Source organism: Mesoplodon densirostris, chromosome 6 (assembly GCF_025265405.1).
Source record: "Mesoplodon densirostris isolate mMesDen1 chromosome 6, mMesDen1 primary haplotype, whole genome shotgun sequence".
Classification (NCBI taxonomy): Eukaryota; Metazoa; Chordata; class Mammalia; order Artiodactyla; family Ziphiidae; genus Mesoplodon; species Mesoplodon densirostris.
The window spans coordinates 79,413,913-79,433,984 of record NC_082666.1 but is presented as its reverse complement, the minus strand read 5'-3'; the positions used below and the strand labels follow the sequence as shown (position 1 = coordinate 79,433,984).

The 20,072-nt window shown below is 38.0% G+C and overlaps 1 protein-coding gene across 4 annotated transcripts in view; it reads left to right on the top strand.

Moving 5' to 3' along the window:
• Positions 1-405: 405 nt before the first annotated feature.
• The window catches only part of TRPM3 (transient receptor potential cation channel subfamily M member 3), an 832,457-nt gene continuing 812,790 nt past the window's right edge, over positions 406-20,072 (top strand). For all 4 annotated transcript variants that reach the window (XM_060100866.1, XM_060100865.1, XM_060100863.1 and 1 more), the window contains exon 1: positions 406-588. In XM_060100866.1, the coding sequence (XP_059956849.1) occupies positions 406-588 (183 nt within the window). The remainder of the gene's footprint in view (positions 589-20,072) is intronic.

The following is a 20,072-nucleotide window of genomic DNA, read 5'->3' as shown; positions in this document are numbered from 1 at the left end:
TGCAGCTCGTGGTGGGGTGAGGTTGATCTCCAGGCCTGGGGGAGTGGAGGTAGCTACCCAGCGGCGCATCAGTAGCCCCAGGTGTGGGCCGTGCCCCCCCTCCCCCCAGGGAAGGCGGCTGCCGCGGGTGGAGAGCAGTTTGGGGGGCGCAAAAGGAAGCTGTCTCGGGCGCAGGTGGCGCTCGCAGCCCCAGCCCCTAGTTTGGCCAGTCGCTGGCTCAAGCGCAGCCTGGTGGCAGCGGCGGCGGTAACGGAGTGCAGCAGGGCTGTGGCCGGAGCCGGCGGTGGCAAAAAGGCGGCGCCAACAGTGAGCTACGCGCAGGCGGGAGTGTGACCCGGCGGCTTGAGGAGCGAGCGAGAGCGCTCGGCGCCGGGGTGTTGCCCGGCCGAGCGAGGCGAACTTAGCATGGGGAAGAAGTGGAGAGACGCGGCCGAAATGGAGCGGGGCTGCTCGGACCGCGAGGACAGCGCGGAGAGACGCAGGCGCAGCCGGAGCGCCAGCCGGGGCAGGTTTGCCGAGTCGTGGAAAAGGTTAAGTTCCAAGCAGGGATCCACCAAGCGCTCGGGACTCCCGTCGCAGCAGACGCCGGTGAGTGGCTGGGGGAGAGCCCCTGGTGTCTTTCCCCTCTGCGGGCGACTCGAGCCCTTTCCATGGTGCTGAACTTGCCTCCTTAGAGGCTCAAGCCAGGAACTTGTGGAGCCGCTTCTAATGAGTGTTGGGGGCTGTGAGGAGGGGCAAGAAGGAACGACTTTCCTTTCCTCAGCTAGGGGAGGGTCTCCTGACATCTCTGGTGTCTCTGCAAAAAATGGAAAACATGTTTGAGAGGCGAGGGCTCACTGTCAGATCATTAGAGTTTTGCAATTAACGGGGCGTGGGAGATGTTGTCGAGTGTGTTGTTGTGACTCGCATATGTCCCGAGGGTCTGCCTGTGCAGCGTGTTCAAAGGTACTAGGCATCCGCTGAATGAGGGCGGAATAGGAAGGGCATGCCATATTTTTACTCTTAACACTTGCTCTTTTCCATCGCGCACCCCCACTATGTTAATAGGTGCGTTTAGTTGTTTGCAGAGTCATTTACACGCAGAAGATAGCAAGAATATCCCAGGTGTTTATAATCCGACTGTTAACATATACAGCGTTCAGAAAACAGTTTTCCCATGTGCCAGCTCCTTTTCAGTGTCTAATTAGTGCAGTAAAAGCACTCAAGCGAAATTAATATAGGCATCGTATGTGTGTAGAGAAGTACAGTTGATAAAAACTTTAGCCGCATTTGCATTTTTAGTATTTAAATATTATGTTTTCCTTCAGCCTAGAGGGAGAGAACTCTGCTCTAGAAGAGAGTGCAGAGCCCTCCTGTTGCTCCTAGGGAAGAAGGGTACACCACTTTAACTTCCAAGACATCACTGAGAACATCAGCGTGTGTGTATTTATGTTTTACATCCAGAGGAGTTGACAGCAGAGATTGTATAGTGAAGAGAAATTGAATTCATTTTGTTTTAAAAGGATGGTACATAAACATTGTATAGCACGAATAATGTTACCCTGTTCTGTTTTTGAAAGGTCATCATTGCAGGACAAAAATTAATCCCTAAAAAGCAGGATGTCTAAAATATTCCTTCAAAAGAGTAAAATATAAATGCATACCATTTTTTGGTATTTGTGTTTATTTTGTTTGCTTGTTCACAAAAACTACTAGCAGAAAATGTTATTAGATATTTATTTGAAATATTTTAATATTTAGTGTGTTGAATGGGTAGATTTTTTATAAAAATATGGATATAGAACACTTAAAATGCAATTAATTTTATTTCAGCCATTGAAATATTATTTTTTCTAGAAATGTAGACTTGAAAATATTTTAAAAAGGAAAATATTCTGAAAATAGGTTTTTTCTGAAATAAATTATGTAGAACATATAAAATTGATTGATTTTGGTTTCTATCAATTATGTGAACTAAGATTAATTTTATCCCCTTTTTAATATAAAGTCTAAATATCAGTTTAAGTAACTTCTTTGATTTTGTTCAACAGGTACATTCAGAGTCTATATCAGGAACATATAAAATCTTCATAAAACTGTAAGTTAGATTAAATAGCTTGCAGGTCTGTTAGCTAGAATAAAAATGTGAGAGAAAGAGGACATAATAGATACCATGACAACCAGAAGACATCTGGAAAAGTAACCATGTCTCCTGTTTACTAAGGGTGATGATGGTGCTATATTTCTCTGTAGTACTTGTTAATTGCAACATTAGTAATTCAGCTAAAAACCAGTTATGGCAAAAGCCTGTGCTTATTCTCACATTGCATGGCAAGTTTGATATTGATTTTGTTCTAAAAAAATCTAATAAGTGCTCCTAGCCGTGATTTTAATTATCAGAATTTTTAAAACAAATATAATGAGGTTTTGTAAGTGTTGGAGCTGGACTGATGGTTTTTAACCAAGGCTTGATTCCATTAATTCATAACAAAGACTTTCTACTTCATTTGTAAGTAAGACATCCAACTTATTTACGCAAACAGGAGGGAAGCAATAATAATGTTTGCAACAGATATGCTTATAAAAGTTTTTAATCTTTAAGGTAAGATGTTTTACTCCCTCTTAAAGTGAGCTGGTGCTATTTTCAACTTTCACTGTATTTCATGTAAAAAATAGCTTAAATTATAGATATTAGGAAGAGATTAAAGCAGTTAATTTGATTAATACTGCTTTTTATTTATTCTTATGAATAAATAAGATATTCTGTGATGTGGCTTTGGATCTTATTCATTTTGTGTTGTACTCAGAAATATTGTGGCATCCATCCTGATAAAAATCATATAAGGATTTTACTCTTTTCTTTGAAGACAAAATAGATAAATGTGGAAAAAATTAGTTAATAAAACATGGAAGCTTTCTAACATCTTTCTGTCTTCTTTCTTTTGAGAATGTAAAATGATTATATAGTTGTTTTAATAACGTGGCCTTTGTTACTCTCTTCTCTGCTTTAGTTAGAGTCTTGAAATCACTTCCAGTTAAAGTTATTCCCAGGGAATGATACAGCCTATGACTCTGTCCCCAATGGGAATGATTGCATTATTTTTCATTTTCACTAACAACAAAGCAGACATACATCATGGATAATGGGGGAGATTTTCTTCAGCAAAGAGAGGTCTGCCATATTCTTGGTTATCCAGAAGTACTTTTCTTCTGTGATTTGAGTCATGATGATTTTGTGTGTGAAGTACAGAGGAGGTGTGTTTGAATCAACCTTGGCAATTAGATTTCCTACCTATCACTAAATATATTGGGGTTTTCTTAGAAATATCTTAGAGGCTGGGCTGGTCCCATGATTTTAATGCTGCTATTAGAAATCAAAAAGTCACATTCCTGGCAATCCCTTTGGTACTCAGAAAATGGTATTCTGATAGTCTTTACAGAGTACGGCAGGCCCACATTAGGACAGTGTGTGCCACCCTTGCCCCAGCTCTCTGAGGTCTGCTTCTATTCTGCAGAAGCAGCACTACCCTGTGCAGTAGCTGGAGGAACAGGCAATTGTTCTGAGTCCTAACAGTGGCATTTAAAGGGCATGTTTTCAATTTCTGGGCCACAGTTCTGGGTGTGTCTGACAAATCAATCCTTGCTGATTTGAAAATTTTTTTTTTCATTTTTCTAATTCAAGAAACACTCTCCTCTCCACTTATTTTTAAACTTCATGGTTGACAATGAAAGCTTTAATCCAGTAATCTACAATACTCAAAATATACCCCAAATCATAAAATTCTGATAGAGTGAAGTACGATTTAATCATATTCATTCCTTGGAATTTGTTCCTCTCTGAAAGTGCATCATGGATTATTTTTTTAAATCTAAAAATACTGTTTCTTTTTTTAAGATGTTGGGGGTAGGGGTTTATTAATTAATTTATTTATTTTTGCTGTGTTGGGTCTTCATTTCTGTGCAAGGGCTTTCTCTAGTTGTGGCAAGCGGGGTCCACTCTTCATCGCGGTGCGCGGGCCTCTCACTATCGCGGCCTCTCCCATTGCAGAGCACAGGTTCCAGATGCGCAGGCTCAGTAGTTGTGGCTCACAGGCCTAGTTGCTCTGCAGCATGTGGGATCCTCCCAGACCAGGGCTCAAACCCGTGTCCCCTGCATTAGCAGGCATATTCTCAACAACTACGCCACCAGGGAAGCCCTGGGTTTTTTTTTTTTAAGCAAATGTAAAGGAATTTTATATCAACTTTACAGTTAAATTAATATGAAAGTTATATATTTGAATTTTGGATATGAAATGAAGTTCCTGGATATTAATGTTTTATGTAATGTCTCTGTTGAATTGGTTAATAAGCATAAAAGTAATTTAAAACTTCTTTGCCTCCATTCTATAAGATCTGGATTTCATATTTCTCCTTGAAGTATTGTTCTTGTTATTCCTATTATTTGTTTTAATTCCCCCACACAGAAATATATGGAAATCTATTGAAAGCTGAGTCAGCAAGTGCCGTCTGGTGTTACAATATCAAATGTTCACCTGCGCATATAATAAATAGTACTTTTAATTTTGAAAGGTGATTTCCTCCTCTAGTCCATTTATACAACTGTTTAAAGGCTTGTTTTCAAATAGATGCAGAATTAATTTAATCTCTGAGTAACCTCTTGCAAAAGAAAAAGAAGCAGTTCTGAGGGAGTCAAATGATGGAGTTGTTTTTCAATCTTAGATGTCATGCTTGCTTCCACTAATGCTATAATTACCCTCATCAGCAGGTGCCCACCACAGAACATCACACCTTGTGCAGACAAGAGGGCAGCTAAGAGTGTATAGAAGCAGCATTGAGTCTATGAAACAGCAGTCCTGCGAAGGAGATGAGACCCGTTCAGCTGGTACCACATTCACTCCTCCCACAGCTGTTTGAGATGCTGTGTGCGCAGGGGGGATTCCATGAACAAACCTGGTTCCGTTTCCGAGGCTGACTTGTCTCTTTTGGAGCAAGTGACTTCCAGTTGTTCCTGCCAAAAGCTGGGTTCTTCAAGATCTTAAAATAAATGAGAGAAAGCTGAGTCAAAGGCAGGGCTAAAGTCAGAAAAACTCATTTCCCAACCGATTGCCCATTTGAGGATTGTGTGAATGGTAGATCCCATGGTGGCCGTAGAAACAACAGCAACTTGGTGAAAAGAATCCTCATTTCCTTTTTCAGTGTCTAATATGCTATTGCAGTGTCATTAAACCCCTAATAGTTTGTTCTTGTTACACAAAGGGCTTGCTGGTGAAAGCAGAACAAATCCCCTGTAGTGCTAGTCCATTACTGAATAAACCATTTCTTGACAGGTTGATTTTTGTCTACTGCCTTTTACTCCCTGTGTTGAAAAAATAAAAAAAGGGGCAATGTTGTATCACTTAGGAATATGGCTGTATTTTCTTGTTGTGATTTTTTGATGGGGAAAAAAGCCATTTTCTGATAATCGTCTATTTTGTTTAAGCATTTCTGAATTCTTTATCTAGTAATTAATATAACTAACAAGCTTTTTCTCATCAATCACAGTGAATTAAAAATTTAATTTAATTTAGTTTCATCTTTAATTTGAGGGCCATGGTATTAGGTGTCAGGTGAGTAATTCAAATATTTTAAGTTTCGAGGAGGAAAAATATCCTTGTATGGGGATGGTTTTAAACATGTTTTCAGTTATTCCCAAATATATTACAGCAGTTTCTTCTGCCATTATTTATTGAGATCTTGAAAAAGAATTGAATCATTAAAAATCATTTATAAATAGTAGCAAAACATATTCATTTGTTCTGACCAGCTGTGCTGGTCTGTGCATTGGCTTTACTTTTTGTTTCTTTCATTTGCAAAGCCAAATGGGGGGCTGGTAGAGCAAATATGAAAGGATTATAGAGAACAATGTTTAAAGAAACTTTTATTCCTCTAACATTCATTGAGTACTTAGGAAGTGTTAGGCACCATGGTAGGTACTGAATAACTTCCTCAGTAGAACTAATGGTTTAACACAAGACAGAGATATGCAAAGCAACAAGACAGGGTTATACATAGACTAGCTTCATGGTCAGAATACAGTAGAGCAAAGATTAAAGTAGTCAGTGCCTCTTAATGGATGGTGATGGAAAATTTAGATAAGAAGCATCCTAGACTTGGTGCCTGATTCTCAAAAGATGAGGAAGAAAAAGAGTTGCTTGGCTTTGGCAGTTTGGAAAGAGGGCAATAATTCCTTTCTCAGTCATTTTAACAGACTCATGAGGGTCGATGCCTGACTGCACAGCAGATGAGACAGAGAAGTAACAGCGATGACAGCAACAAGGCAAAGCACATAGGTAGTACTCAGTATGTGCCAGGCATCACAGAATTTATTATCTATTGCCTGACTTCAGCTAGACTGTAGGCAAAAGTGGGGATCTTTGTTTTGTTCACTGATTTATCCAGATGCCTTGAATAGTGCCTGGTGTATAGTAAGCACTCAAATATTTGTTCAATGAATAAAGTGACCAATTAATTGTAAAATGGTGCTTGTTGATTAATGTGAGGTAGATTTTAGGTTCTTAGCTATGAAGGAAAAAAGAAATATAGGGAATTTTTCTTTTTTTTTCAAGATGGGAGAAATTTGAGCTTTCTATTTGCTGGGTGAAGAACCTATTAGAGAAGGAGGGTTTAAACAAGTAGGAAGAGAGAAAAGTGATGAAACTAGTTTATACATTCGGAGGAGTTGGGATTTGTTTAATGGGAGGGTTAAAGATCTGTTTTCCTTCATGTTCAATCCTGGCTCTACCCTCTTTGTCTTAGGGACTTGCCTGGTGGAAATTGGACCCGATTGTTGATTATTTTGCAGGTTTTACTTAGTACATATTTAGTCTATAGTGTTAGTGAATAATTCAAAATTATCATGCAAATATATGTATTTCTGGGAAACTATTGTTTGTTAATAATTAATAGATTGCTGAAATGCTACTTTGTATCTTTGACCTCTCTAAGTACCTGAATTCTTTGATCTCACCATATACCTCAAGTGATGTGGGAAATTCCTCAGATCTCAACAAGGTGGGAATCAGTACTTCAGTTTTCCTGAGGATGGTTATTTTAGCTGAGTTGACATGGCAAGCTGCCAATCCCTGCATACAATGTCATGGGATTGTATATTTATTTAAAATGCCTCTTGGGCTTCCCTGGTGGCGCAGTGGTTGAGAGTCCGCCTGCCGATACAGGGGACACGGGTTCGTGCCCTGGTCTGGGAAGATCCCACCTGCTGCGGAGCGGCTGGGCCTGTGAGCCATGGCCGCTGAGCCTGCGCGTCCGGAGCCTGTGCTCTGCTACAGGAGAGGCTGCAACAGTGAGAGGCCCACGTACTGCAAAAATAAATAAATAAATAAATAAATAAATTAATTAATTAAAATGCCTCTGTAGAATACCAGAACTTCAACCACAAAATAGTCACACAAAATGGAACACATTCACAGTGATAATCAGTAGGTTTTGTCCTCCACAAGCGTTGATTTTTCTAGGACTTCCTTGGGAATGAACTTTATAATGGTGAGATTAGGAGGGACAACTCTTTTGGGTAAGTGTTTCCAACAGGCTCAATTTGAATGCAGTTCATCTCTACTTGGAAAGTTCTATGGACAATCTGAATTGATTTTAGAGAACAGTATGGTGGCTTTGGAAGCAAGCAGATCTAGATTGGAACCCAGGCCTCTCTCAGTTTTCTCCCCAGTTCTATCAGAAGGATTCCTTCTTCCTTTCCCACTGTTTAAGATTCACTTGTGTTCTTTTTTTTTTCCTAATAAAGAAAAAGTAATTATTGTATTTTTTATTTTTATTTTTTTTGCGGTACACGGGCCTCTCACTGCCGTGGACTCTCCCGTTGCGGAACACAGGCTCCGGATGTACAGGCCCAGTGGCCATGGCTCATGGGCCCAGCTGCTCCGCGGCATGTGGGATCTTCCCAGACCGGGGCACGAACCCGTGTCCCCTGCATTGGCAGGCGGACTCTCAACCACTGCGCCACCAGGGAAGCCCTATTGTATTTATTTTTATTTAAAATTTAAATTGGCCCAAATAGGCAAAAATAGAAAATACTATGAAAAGAACTCACATACTCATAATACACATTAAACCAAGGTTAACAATTTGCCATATATCCTTTATATCTTTTTAAGAGTAAACTGCTACAGACACAGCTAAAATATCCGCTTACCATTCCCTTGATTCCTTTCCCAAAGGTAAGAATTATTCTGTACTTGAGGTTCATTCTTCTCATATAGGTTTATTTTAAAAAATCTCTACTACATATTTATTTATTCATAACTACGTGTAAATAGCATGGTTCTGTATGTTTAAAATTTTTTACGTGAATGTATAGTACATATTCTTTTGCAATTTGCTTTTTTTCATTCAACATTGTATTTTTTGAGGTATATCAAGAAGTTAGAAGTAGATGTTGCATATTATATCAGTATGTTTGTACCACAGGTAATTTAGTCATTTCTCTACTGTCAAAATTTTAGTTTATTTCTTTATTTTTTTCGGCTATTACAAACTATATTCAGTGAAAATCTTTGTACTTGTCTCTTTGGTCCTTAACTTGCAAAAACAGGATATAAACTCAGGAACTGACCTTGCTCTTTGGAAGATATAAGGACCAGGGATTCTTCCCTAGAGAAAGGTCAAGGTTGTCCAGCTCCTGATCTCTGAACAGATCCAAAATTTGCAAGGAGTTGAAGGGGAATGGTGCTGGCCTTCTTTAATCCTGGATTGACATTCAGATCAGACAGACTTGATTTCTAGTCTGGCTCAGGTCATTAACTGGTTTTGCAGCTTTATCTTTCTGTGTCTCATTCCTTTATCGTAAAATGAGGATGGGAATACCTGTCTCCAGGATGAATTGTGAATGTTAAGTGTATTGATGTGTGTAGCTATTTCAGTGTCTGCGAGAGCCACTTGTTAAATGGATGTTACCTAACTCTTGGTATTAATCAGAGGTCTTACAACAAATATAAGAAGTTGCCTTTGTTTGATGGGGAAGTGTTTATAATCTTTAATTCTTTTGAAATTAAAATGTTGGTTACAGACAAGAGGTAATATAAGGCTAATGATCATTTGTATTGGGCTTCTGGTTTTGAAAGTGCTTCGGAAAATAAAGTCAGCTTGTCTTCTCCAAGATGATTGTTTTCCACAGTTGATTCTGGTCCTTGAAATGTCCATTATTCTGTGTTTTTACTGAAGGTAAATTTATTGACATTTTTAGAAATAAAATGTGAAATCTGTACCATATTGAAATACAGGATACTCTTTGCTTTTGGTATTTTTACTATTGGGTTCTTTATGTTTTGAAATAAATTTATGATTATAAAATTGTTATCTTCATGAACCTCAAGATTTTGGGGAAAGAATGCTTTTTAAAATACCTTTATTAAGGAAAATCCAAACATATACAACACTAGACGAAATAGTGTAATAACCACATTTACCCATAATCCAGCTTCAACAATTATCAAAACATGACAAATCGTATTTCATTTGTATACCCCTATTTCCTGTTTTTTCCCTCTTCACTAGATTATTTGTAAATTCCAGATATCATATTACTTCTTCTAAAAAATATCTGAAAAATAAGGACCCCTTATCAAAACAAAACTGCAATACCATTCTGAAGTTTAAACAAATTAATAATTTCCTTATACCCACATATATTAAATTGGGATCACATTTCCTTAATGATCTCATAATTCTGTTTTCTACTCACGGTTTGTTTGAATCAGAATACAGCTGTAATTTACACATTACAGTTATTTGTGTTTTTCAGTCTATAAGTTTCCTGTCCAGGTCTCCTATTTTTCTGTTGAAAATTATTTTTCAAAGAAATTTATTTGTCCTGTAGAGTTTACTACATTATATATTTTGCAGAATACATCCCAATGGTGTTAATCTTACATGTTCCTCTGTCCGTTGTATTTCCTATGAACTGGTAGTTTGATCAGGAGCCTTGATCGGTTTTGATTTTTTTGGCGAGAATACTGCATAGATATTCTGGTTGCCTCTCATTTAAGGTATTAGCTACCATTGATGATCATTGTCTAGAGCAGGTGTTGGCAGACATTTTATGTAAAATCCAAATAGTGAACATTTTAGGTTTTGTGCACCATAAGGTCTCTTAGAACTACTCAACCCTGCTATTATAGCCCCAAAGGAGCCATAGACATTATATAAATAAGTGGACATGGCTGAGTTCCCATGCAACTTTATAAATAAACACTGAAATTTGAATTTCATATAATTTTTTACATGTCATGAAATATTATTCTTCTTTTAATTTTTTTAACCATTTAAGAATGTAAAAAATCATTCTTAGCTCACAGGCTAAGAAAAAAACAGGCCACAGACTGGATCTGGCCCTTAGCTGGAGTTTGTTGATCCCTGACTAAGATCCATTGCTTTATTAGGGCATTGCAAAATGATAATATACAATTCTATCTTTCCTTTTTCATTTATTAGCTGAAATTTTATAAATAGGAACCACTGCATCAATGATTTGTTTACTTTGAGTTATAATTCATACCATAAAGTCAAGATAAATATTTGGGAGAGACAGTTTTTAAAAAGCTGAGCTAATAATAATAACAGGAGCTATGTGGTGGCATTGATCTCTTAGTTTACTGTCAAGCCTTAGATTTTAATTGGGTCACTGTGTTCGATTAACCATCAGAAAATATTTGGCCCTTTATTATGGAGGCCAATTAAACTGTCATTAAGAAATGGAATATGTAAAAGCATATTGTCAGACTATTTCTGTATTAAGGCTTTTGCTCTCAGTATTTAAAAATAAAAATTGTGTTAGGTTTCTGCTGCTGCCATAAAAAATTACTACAGGGCTTCCCTGGTGGCGCGGTGGTTGAAAGTCGGCCTGCCGATGCAGGGGACACGGGTTTGTGCCCCGGTCCAGGAGGATCCCACATTGCCACAGAGCGGCTGGGCCCATGAGCCATGGCCACTGAGCCTGCGCATCCGGAGCGTGTGCTCCGCAACGGGAGAGGCCACAACAGTGAGAGGCCCGCGTATCGCAAAAAACCAAAAACAAAAAAACAAAACAAACAAACAACAACAAAAATTACTACAAACTTAGTGGCTTAAAGTGACATGAATTTATATTATCTTACAGTTCTGTAGTTTGGAAGTCTGATATGGGTTACTCTAGACCAAAATCAAGGTATTGACAGGGCTGTGTTCCTCTCTGTAGTCTCAAGGGGAGAATCCATTTCCTTGCCCTTTCCAGCTTCTAGCAGATACCAACATTCCTTGGCTCCTGGCTCCTTTCTCTTTCACATCAAAGGCAGCAAAGTTATCTGTCATTGACCCCTGCTTCTATCATCACAGTGCTTTCTCTGATCCTCTCTTTTGACAAACATTATATATATTTAAAGTATGTAACATGATGTTTTGATATAGTATACATTGTGAAATGATGACCACAATCAAGCTAGTTACTTCACATAGTTACCTTTCTGTTTTTGTGGTGTGAACATTTAAGATCTACTCTCAGCAAATTTCAAGTACATAATACAGTATTGTTAACTATAGTCACCATGCTGCACATTAGATTTCCAGACCTTATTCATCCTGCATAACTGAAAACTCTTTTGTTTTCTTAATGTTGAATTCACAGTGAAAACTGTAGAAGTGGAAATTACCTTTCCTACCAGTGGATATTCAGTAGATTTGGGGATATGAATGTTTTGTTTTGACATACATTTTAATGAGCACCCACTCTGTACAAGATAAAGCCTCAAATGCTACAGGAGAAAGAAATGGGAAAAAGACTTCTGGAAGACTTACTTGTGATTGGAGGGAGGGATGAAACTATAATTTGGCATATAACATGATATATTTACTGTAACATATTAGGTATAGAGTTAGCAATTATACATAAATGATATATTATGACTATTACTCATAAGTATATTAAAATTGCCTTAATTATATTATTAGTCTGCTAAAGAGCTTGGTAGGACTTGTCAAATGGTTGAGAAAATCAGTTGATTGGACCCATGGTGGAACTTTCAGTTTTTGATCCACAGACTTGAAGCTGTACAGGTAAAATGATTTTGGGGATATCTTTAATTAGTATTTTCTTAAAAAAATGTTTTTAAACTTTTATACAGTTTTTTTTTTTTCCTGCGGTACGCGGGCCTCTCACTGCTGTGGCCTCTCCCGTTGCGGAGCACAGGCTCCGGACGCGCAGGCCCAGCGGCCATGGCTCATGGGCCCAGCCACTCCGTGGCACATGGGACCTTCCCGGACCGGGGAACGAACCCGTGTCCCCTGCATCGGCAGGCGGACTCCCAATCACTGCACCACCAACAAAGCCCTAAACTTTTATACAATTTTTAAAGGTTACTTTCCACTCACAGTTATTACAGAATATTGGCTATATTCCCCGTGTTGTACAATACATTCTTGAGCCTGTCTAATACCCGGTAGTTTGTACCTCCCACTCCCCTACCCCTGTATTCCGCCCCCCCAGCCTCCCCCCCATAACCGCTAGTTTGTTCTCTAGATCTGTGAGTCTGCTTCTTTTATGTTAGTTATATTTACTAGTTTGTTGTATTTTTTAGATTCCACATATAAGCGATATCATACAGTATTTATCTTTATGTCTGACATTTCAGTTAGCATAATACCCTCCAAGTCCATCCAGGTTGCTGAAAATGGCAAAATTTTTTCTATGTAGATGTTTCAAAAAGCAATTTTTACTAGTTTGTAAATATTTTATTGATTTTTTTAATGAATGAAAATAACGCTTAACTTGAAATTTTGAATTACAACTACTTTTTTTTTTAGTTTTTTTTTTTTATTAGTTTCTGCTTTATAACAAAGTGAATCAGTCATACATATACATCTGTTCTCACATCCCTTCCCTCATGCATCTCCCTCCCTCCCACCCTTCCCATCCCACCCCTCCAGGCGGTCACAAAGCACCGAGCTGATCTCCCTGTGCTCTGCGGCTGCTTCCCACTATCTATCTACCTTACGTTTGGTAGTGTATATATGTCCATGCCTCTCTTTCGCTTTGCCACAGCTTACCCTTCCCCCTCCCCATATCCTCAAGTCCATTCTCAAGTAGGTCTGTGTCTTTATTCCCGTTTTACCCCTAGGTTCTTCATGACATTTTTTTTTTAATTCCGTATATATGTGTTAGCATACGGTATTTGTCTTTCTCTTTCTGACTTACTTCACTCTGTATGACAGACTCTAGGTCTATCCACCTCATTACAAATAGCTCACAACTACTTTTTAAATAGGGCTCTTAATGTTTTTTCCCGTTATTTGAGTACATCTGATTATTCATATAAGTGCTTGTCTCCTTTATTCAATAATCATTGTAACAATAGATAATTATTATAAATCACTGTTAATAGAAAAGAAAGAAGGATGAATAATTAGCACCAAGTGAGGACATAGCAATAGATAGAGTCTTCAAAATGCTAAGGTCAGATAGGGTGAGAAATTGAGTCTCTCTTTTTAAAAATGTTCCTATTTCTTTTTTTATTGAAATATATTTGACTATAACCTTGGGTACATTTAAGGTATACAACATGTTAATTTGATACATTTATATATTGTTATATGATCACTATAAAAGGCAAAAGGACCAAGATGAAGACAAAAGATCTGGACCTTGACTCAAGATAAAGACATTTCCTTCTATCATTCCTAACTAAGGGTTTTCCTGTGGTTATAGTTATGTATTATTGTTACTATTAATTATTACAACTTATATTTGTGATTAGGTTTAAGGTAATATTGGTGAGTAAACTCTGTTTTACTCCCTTTTTCTTGACTTTATAAAGTCTGTCATAAAATAAAACCTTCAGGAATTATTGAGGGGAAGTAGCAGAATTGGACCTGACAGACATTTGTCACCAGCCCATTGTCCAGTGTGGGTTCCAGTTTCAGAATAAGATCTATTTCCATTTGTTTGGACTTTATACCACAAAGTTGACCCCCCATGTAAAGACACATTTTTAACAAAAAGATAAAGTTTAAAATTGCTTTCCTTTTTTCTGAGTTGTTGGCAGCCATTTTGTGGGAATATGGGTTTTTAAGTATTTAAAAGTATTAGATACCCTAGCACTAAATGAAATTAGTTTTCTTTAAAAGATAAACAATAATGATTCAAATTACTAGAGCCTAGGACAAAGTGGGAATGATTTGGATTACAGCTACAAAAAGAGCTCATTGTTTAAAAGGTGCATCACGTTATCGGCTGTAACTATAGAATGCAGTGGTAACAGTAACTAAAACAAGAGCTTAATTCATGTTATGAAAAATCACATACTCCAGGTGAATAGACTTTGATAAATGAATGCAGAAGGAACCAGTGATAAATAATGGCTAAGTCCTACTTTTGTCTCATTACCCATTAAGTACCCTTAGGGGAGGGGAGGGAAAAATAATGTGTGACTATACTGTACCTTGTATAACTGGTGCCTTTGGGTCCACTGATGGAGATAGACGACTAAGCTGGTATGATAACATCACGGTCCTGCATTGATCTGGGCAGTGAGGTAATTCACAGGATATTGTATTACTGCATAGTTTGTGAATCCTACACATTGTAAAACCTTTGGATAGCTGGGCATTATTTCTTCTTCCTGGGGAAAATGTCTGATTGTCAAATATAACCTTAAGTGTACCTAGAGTATAATTTAGTCCTTTGGTTTAGGATCTCCTTTAGGATGAGGTTTGTGTTTTATTTACCAGTGTAGCCCCACATTTTGCACAGTGCCTGGCATGTTGTGGAAACTCAGTACTTGTATGTGGAGTAAATGAGAGAACATAGTGAAAATGCTCAGGACTTAGGTGTTTCATACCTTGGACAGAAAAAGGGTGAAGAAAGGAAGAAAAGTAAACATTATTTTGGTATTTTTAAATACCAGGCACTTTCAGTGATCTCCTATGTAATCTTCTGTACATTATTCTGATGTAAGATTGATTTGCATGCCCAAAGCACAGATGAAGAAACAGAATTTCAAAGAAGTCAAGTCAGTTCTTGCCAGGGTAACTGGGAAATGGTAGAGATAGAATTCAAACACAACCATCCATTTAATTTTTTTTCAATACTCTGCTGACTTGTGAGTTAGGGATAAGATGATTTAAAAAGCATAAACAAAGTTTATGTATGTCTCTTCCCTCACAAAGGCGATTTGTTCTTGGAGGTGGCTTAAAGGTCACTATGGGTAGTGAGACTAAGTCAGAGCAGCACTGAGTAATGAAAGCAATTAAACTGTATTGTCAACAGTCCTGCCAACAAGCTTAGTCCCAGGAATAAACTATTGAATGGAAAAACAAAAACATGGCAACTTTTTATTGCTGCTACTTCTCTTTCTATTGTTGGGTGAGAATAGGGCAATATAGTTGCATTTACATGATTGTGATACTTTATTTTCTTTATTTTTCTAAATATGTTGAATCATTTACTTATTCTTTCAAGTTTTTTTGTGGTGTTTTTTTTTTTTTTTTTTTTTTTTTTTGCGGTACACGGGCCTCTCACTGTTGTGGCCTCTCCTGTTGCAGAGCACAGGCTCCAGATGCACAGGCTCAGCGGCCATGGCTCACGGGACCAGCCGCTCCGTGACATGTGGGATCTTCCCGGACAGGGACATGAACCCATGTCCCCTGCATTGGCAGGCGGACTCTCAACCACTGTGCCACCAGGGAAGCCCTCTTTCAAGTTTTAAATAAACTCTGGTTATTTCATTTTTTGTGATGTCAAACAGAACCAGATTTAGAAAACTATAATTTCAAGTGAAACTTGAGTATAGAACTCTTGTTAAATAGGTTCTGTGTGTGTGTGTGTGTGTGTGTGTGTTAGAAAAATGTGACAAATAAGAGATAAATAAGAACCTTTCCTGGGAGTTTAATTTGAGAAAGTAATTACCTTGGTTTGTCTTGAGGTCAGAGTAGAGTCAGGCCAATATACTGTATCGTTAATATCTTACAGCAAATGGAATTGGTGTCCATAATAATGACCCTGAGCCAAGGTGTTGTACTCAGACATAAGAGAAAGATGGGTTTGTGTTCCGTGCTTCCTACTTACTAAGGCAAGAAGCTGCGTTAAGATCAGGAAGAGAGATGTTCAATAAAAATGGGTGAAAGAAAATGAGTTGTTGATTAACTAGGAAAAAAACAATCAAAAGAACTCTTTTCACAAGCATTCTTATTTAATCTTACTCTGTGTGCGTGTAAGAAGTATATGCCTATATTTTCACAACCAAGGGTGTTTAAAATCTAATTAGGATATGCTGACATTTGCTGTAAATCTAAATAATGACCATAAAATTGAAGTTTCCATCCATTCTTCTCAGGTCTCTGGGATACTGATTGTGGGGGATGACGGTGGTGGTAAGAGATACAAGAGAGGCAATGTGCTCACCCTCTTTACTTGTTATCATGAAGAAAGGGTGAAAAATCAACATTTGCTGTATGCTCAGCACTTCATTAGGCTTTTTTTAATATTTATGAAGGCTTTATATTTTATACATGCTATCTCATTCAGTCCACGCAACAACCTGATTAGGTAAGCATCCCTCCTGGAGCTTATATTCTAGTGAGGGCTTACAGAAGATACACAAAAAAGCATGTAAATATGTAATAAAATGTCTAGTAATTATAAGTACTATGAGGAAAAAATAAAACAAGGCCAGGAGGTAAAGAATGAGTGAGGGTGCTATTTTAGCTAGAGGGGAAGCCTCTCTGATAGGTGCTCTTTAGGCAGATGTCAAGATGAAGTGAGGAAACAAGCCATGGAGATACCTGGGGAAGAACATTCCAGGCAGAGGGAACAGCAGGTACAAGTGTCCTGAGGCAGAGGAATGTCTTATGTGTTCAGCCAAAGATGCTGGAGCAGAATGAACCAGGATGAAAGGGGAAGGAGCTAAAATCTGATTTGAACCCAGGTCTATCTGACTCCAAACTGATGTCCACACGTTCCTCTCACACCATGAATTGGGAAGATGTGTAGCACTAGAGAATGACAAAGGAAATTGAAAACAATTTGAGACTTTATAGTATGGACTGTAATTATTGTAGAAAATCAAGAATAGGACAGCAAGATGTTTTGTTGGAGACACGATGACATGGGCTTGGGCTCTACCTACACATAAATGTGGGCTTGCAGATTCAAATTACAAAGAGCAGATTAAAATGAAAAGAGCACTGACATGGGAATGTTAATAACAGTTACACATGTTGAACTTCATGTGCCAGAAACTGTTCTGTGAGACTTACATGTATTGAATAATTTCCTCCATATAACAACCCATTTTATGGAAGAGGAAACCAAGGCACAGAGATATACAGTAACTTGCCCAATGCCATGGAATTTAGGTTTGAAATCAGGATGCCTGGCTCTGTATTCTGTACTCTTAAAGAATGGTGAGATTGAAAGAAAATGTGGAGCAATTTAAAAAATTCTTTAAAAAATCTTCTCCCATCACTTTCCTGAAGTATGTAACAAAGACTGACAGATGACCTATCAGAAACAAAGTTTACTCTTATCCTTCTGAAGAATATAAAAGGAAGTTTGGGCAGAATCAGTTGGGGAGGATGGTGAAGATACACATAAGTCAAAGTATTTTCTCATCTCAGTTTTCCTCTGGCTTTTGGCTAGGGTGAAAAGGTGATTAGCCAGTGAGGTACAGTACTGTGCACATAGTTGTCCTCAATAAAGAGCTCATTAAATCTGCTTCAAGATATTCTTTATATTATTTTTTCTTTTTTAAAAAATAATCTTTATATTAAATGAAGAAGCCAATTATTGAAACCTGGGGCAATTGGATGATTATAATGTATTAAATATGTGCTCAAGGGTTAAAAGAAGCCATGAGACAGTATAAATTTGTTTTCATTATTGCTTTTGTTTTTGTGTGTGTGTCTCTGTTTTGTGTTTTTCACTCAGCAAGAGTTTTAGGCTTGTTTCTCTTGTAAATTGGCTGCTGAAACATGCCAGAAGCATCAGAACAAGTAGTTTTAGATTAAATTTGTCAAAAGCTCTGTAGAGATACATCAGTGAGATTTAAAACAAACAAACAAAAAACCTATCCAGGAATTGTGAAGGAACTTAACTGTGAAATAGGAAAGCAGTTCATTGAAATGTGTAACTGATTGTAAATAGCCACAGCGTTGGAGAAGTGTTCCCAAATCTGCTGGCCATTAGGATCACCTGCAAACTGTTTGAAACTATAGACTGCTAAACTGGCCACACCTTGCCTGTGGAGTTTCCATCTCTGTGACAAGGCTGGAAAAACTATAATTTGATGAGATCCTCATGTGATTTAGATGATAACCCATATTTGGATACTACTATTTTTATAAGTATTACCTGTGATGGTGCGTCTTAATATTAGCACATATCAGAATCACCTGGAGGGCTTGTTAAACCACCTTCCGGTGGGCTTTAACTTCCAGTGGGCCTTAACTTCCGGTGTTTCTAAATAAATAGACCTGAGGCGTGGTCTGAGAATTTGCATTTTGAACAAGCTCCCAGATGTAATGGCCGCTGCTTGTCTGGACATTGCACTTTTGGAGCCACGACTTAAAAGAACTTCAGAGTAGGATGTGGGTGACAGCTGGACAGGTAAGCAATATGACTTTCATTAATGGGATCTGGAAGACTTCATGGTATGGGATAGAATTAGTGACCTTAAAAATAGAAAATTATGGTGAGTAAGGCAACATTATTGCTCTAAGGTATATTCAACCAATTCAGTTGTTTGTGGTTTTAGTAATTTTGTGAATAATGGCTTAACAAGGAAAATATAATTTATAAGCCAAAGACTAAGAACTTCTAAAACAGTCTAGTTTCATGGAATTGGAAAAAGTGGATGTGCGAAGGAAATCTTTTTTTCCAAGGATGAGATCAGATTTAATGACAGACGTGAAAAGGAGATTAGCAATCATTTTTAAAGACACAGAAAACAAAATAGTGAATTACCTTTGGCAGTAGGTCTGGGAATTTCTTTTCTTTAATGCTAGTAAATGTCTTACAACTGTGAATACCGTGGTAAATCACTCAGTGTACTTAGATCCTAAATTCTTCCCAGTAAGAAAATGCCAAGCTAGTAGAAATAAATTTAGGAATATCTTCACAAAATCTGTGGTACAGGCAGGAGCAGCTGCATAATTTGTGGAGCCCAGTGCAAAACGAAAATGTGAGGCCCATGTTCAGAAATTACTAAGATTTCAAGACTGCAACAGGAAAGCATTAAACGAAGCATGAGACCCTGTGAGACTAACCCGGTCCGTGAAGCCAGCTCTGGGTATAGAGTCAAAGGGGCTTCAAGAGGTTTGGAGTTAGAGCTAGATTTGAATTCCATCTCTGACACTGTGTCATTTTGAGTGATATACTTTTGCTCCTCAGTTTCTTGATATGTACAGTTTGTTGAATAATCCCTACTTTGAAAATCCATTGAGAAAAACAAGTTAGGGAATAGATGAAACTCTCTATGGCAGCACATGGTATAGGGCAGACAATTTTTAAAAATTCTAAATAAAAAAAAGAGTTGGTAGAGAGATTATTGATCTCACCAGGATGGGTGTGTCATTTCTCATATTCTTATAAAACTGACAAATTCATTAAAGGTTTGTTGACTGCTTATAAAGTGCTAGGCAGCGTCCTAGGTGCTGGTGTTTGTGCAGGTCACAGTCTAGTGGGAGACACAGCCAGTAAAGAAGTAGATGAAAACATAATTGTGAAATGCAAAGTGCAATGGAAGAAAATAACTGGCACAAGAGGTATGGCCTTGGAGGGAGGCCAGGGAAAGCCTCTCTGAAGAGGTGGCGTTGCAACTGCTACAATCTACAGGTGAGGAAAATCTAGTTAGGGGAAGAGAAGTTGGAGAGAGCAACACGTGCAAAGCTTCTTAAGCAGGAAAGACTTTGGTGTGTTTCAGGAACTAACAGAAGACCAGTAAGCCTACTAGAGAATGAGGTAGAGAGTGGTAGGAGATGAAATTGGGGAGGAACATAGGACCAGAACGTAGCCCTTTGTGGGTGAGAGTCAGAAGTCTGGATTTTATTCTAAGCATGAT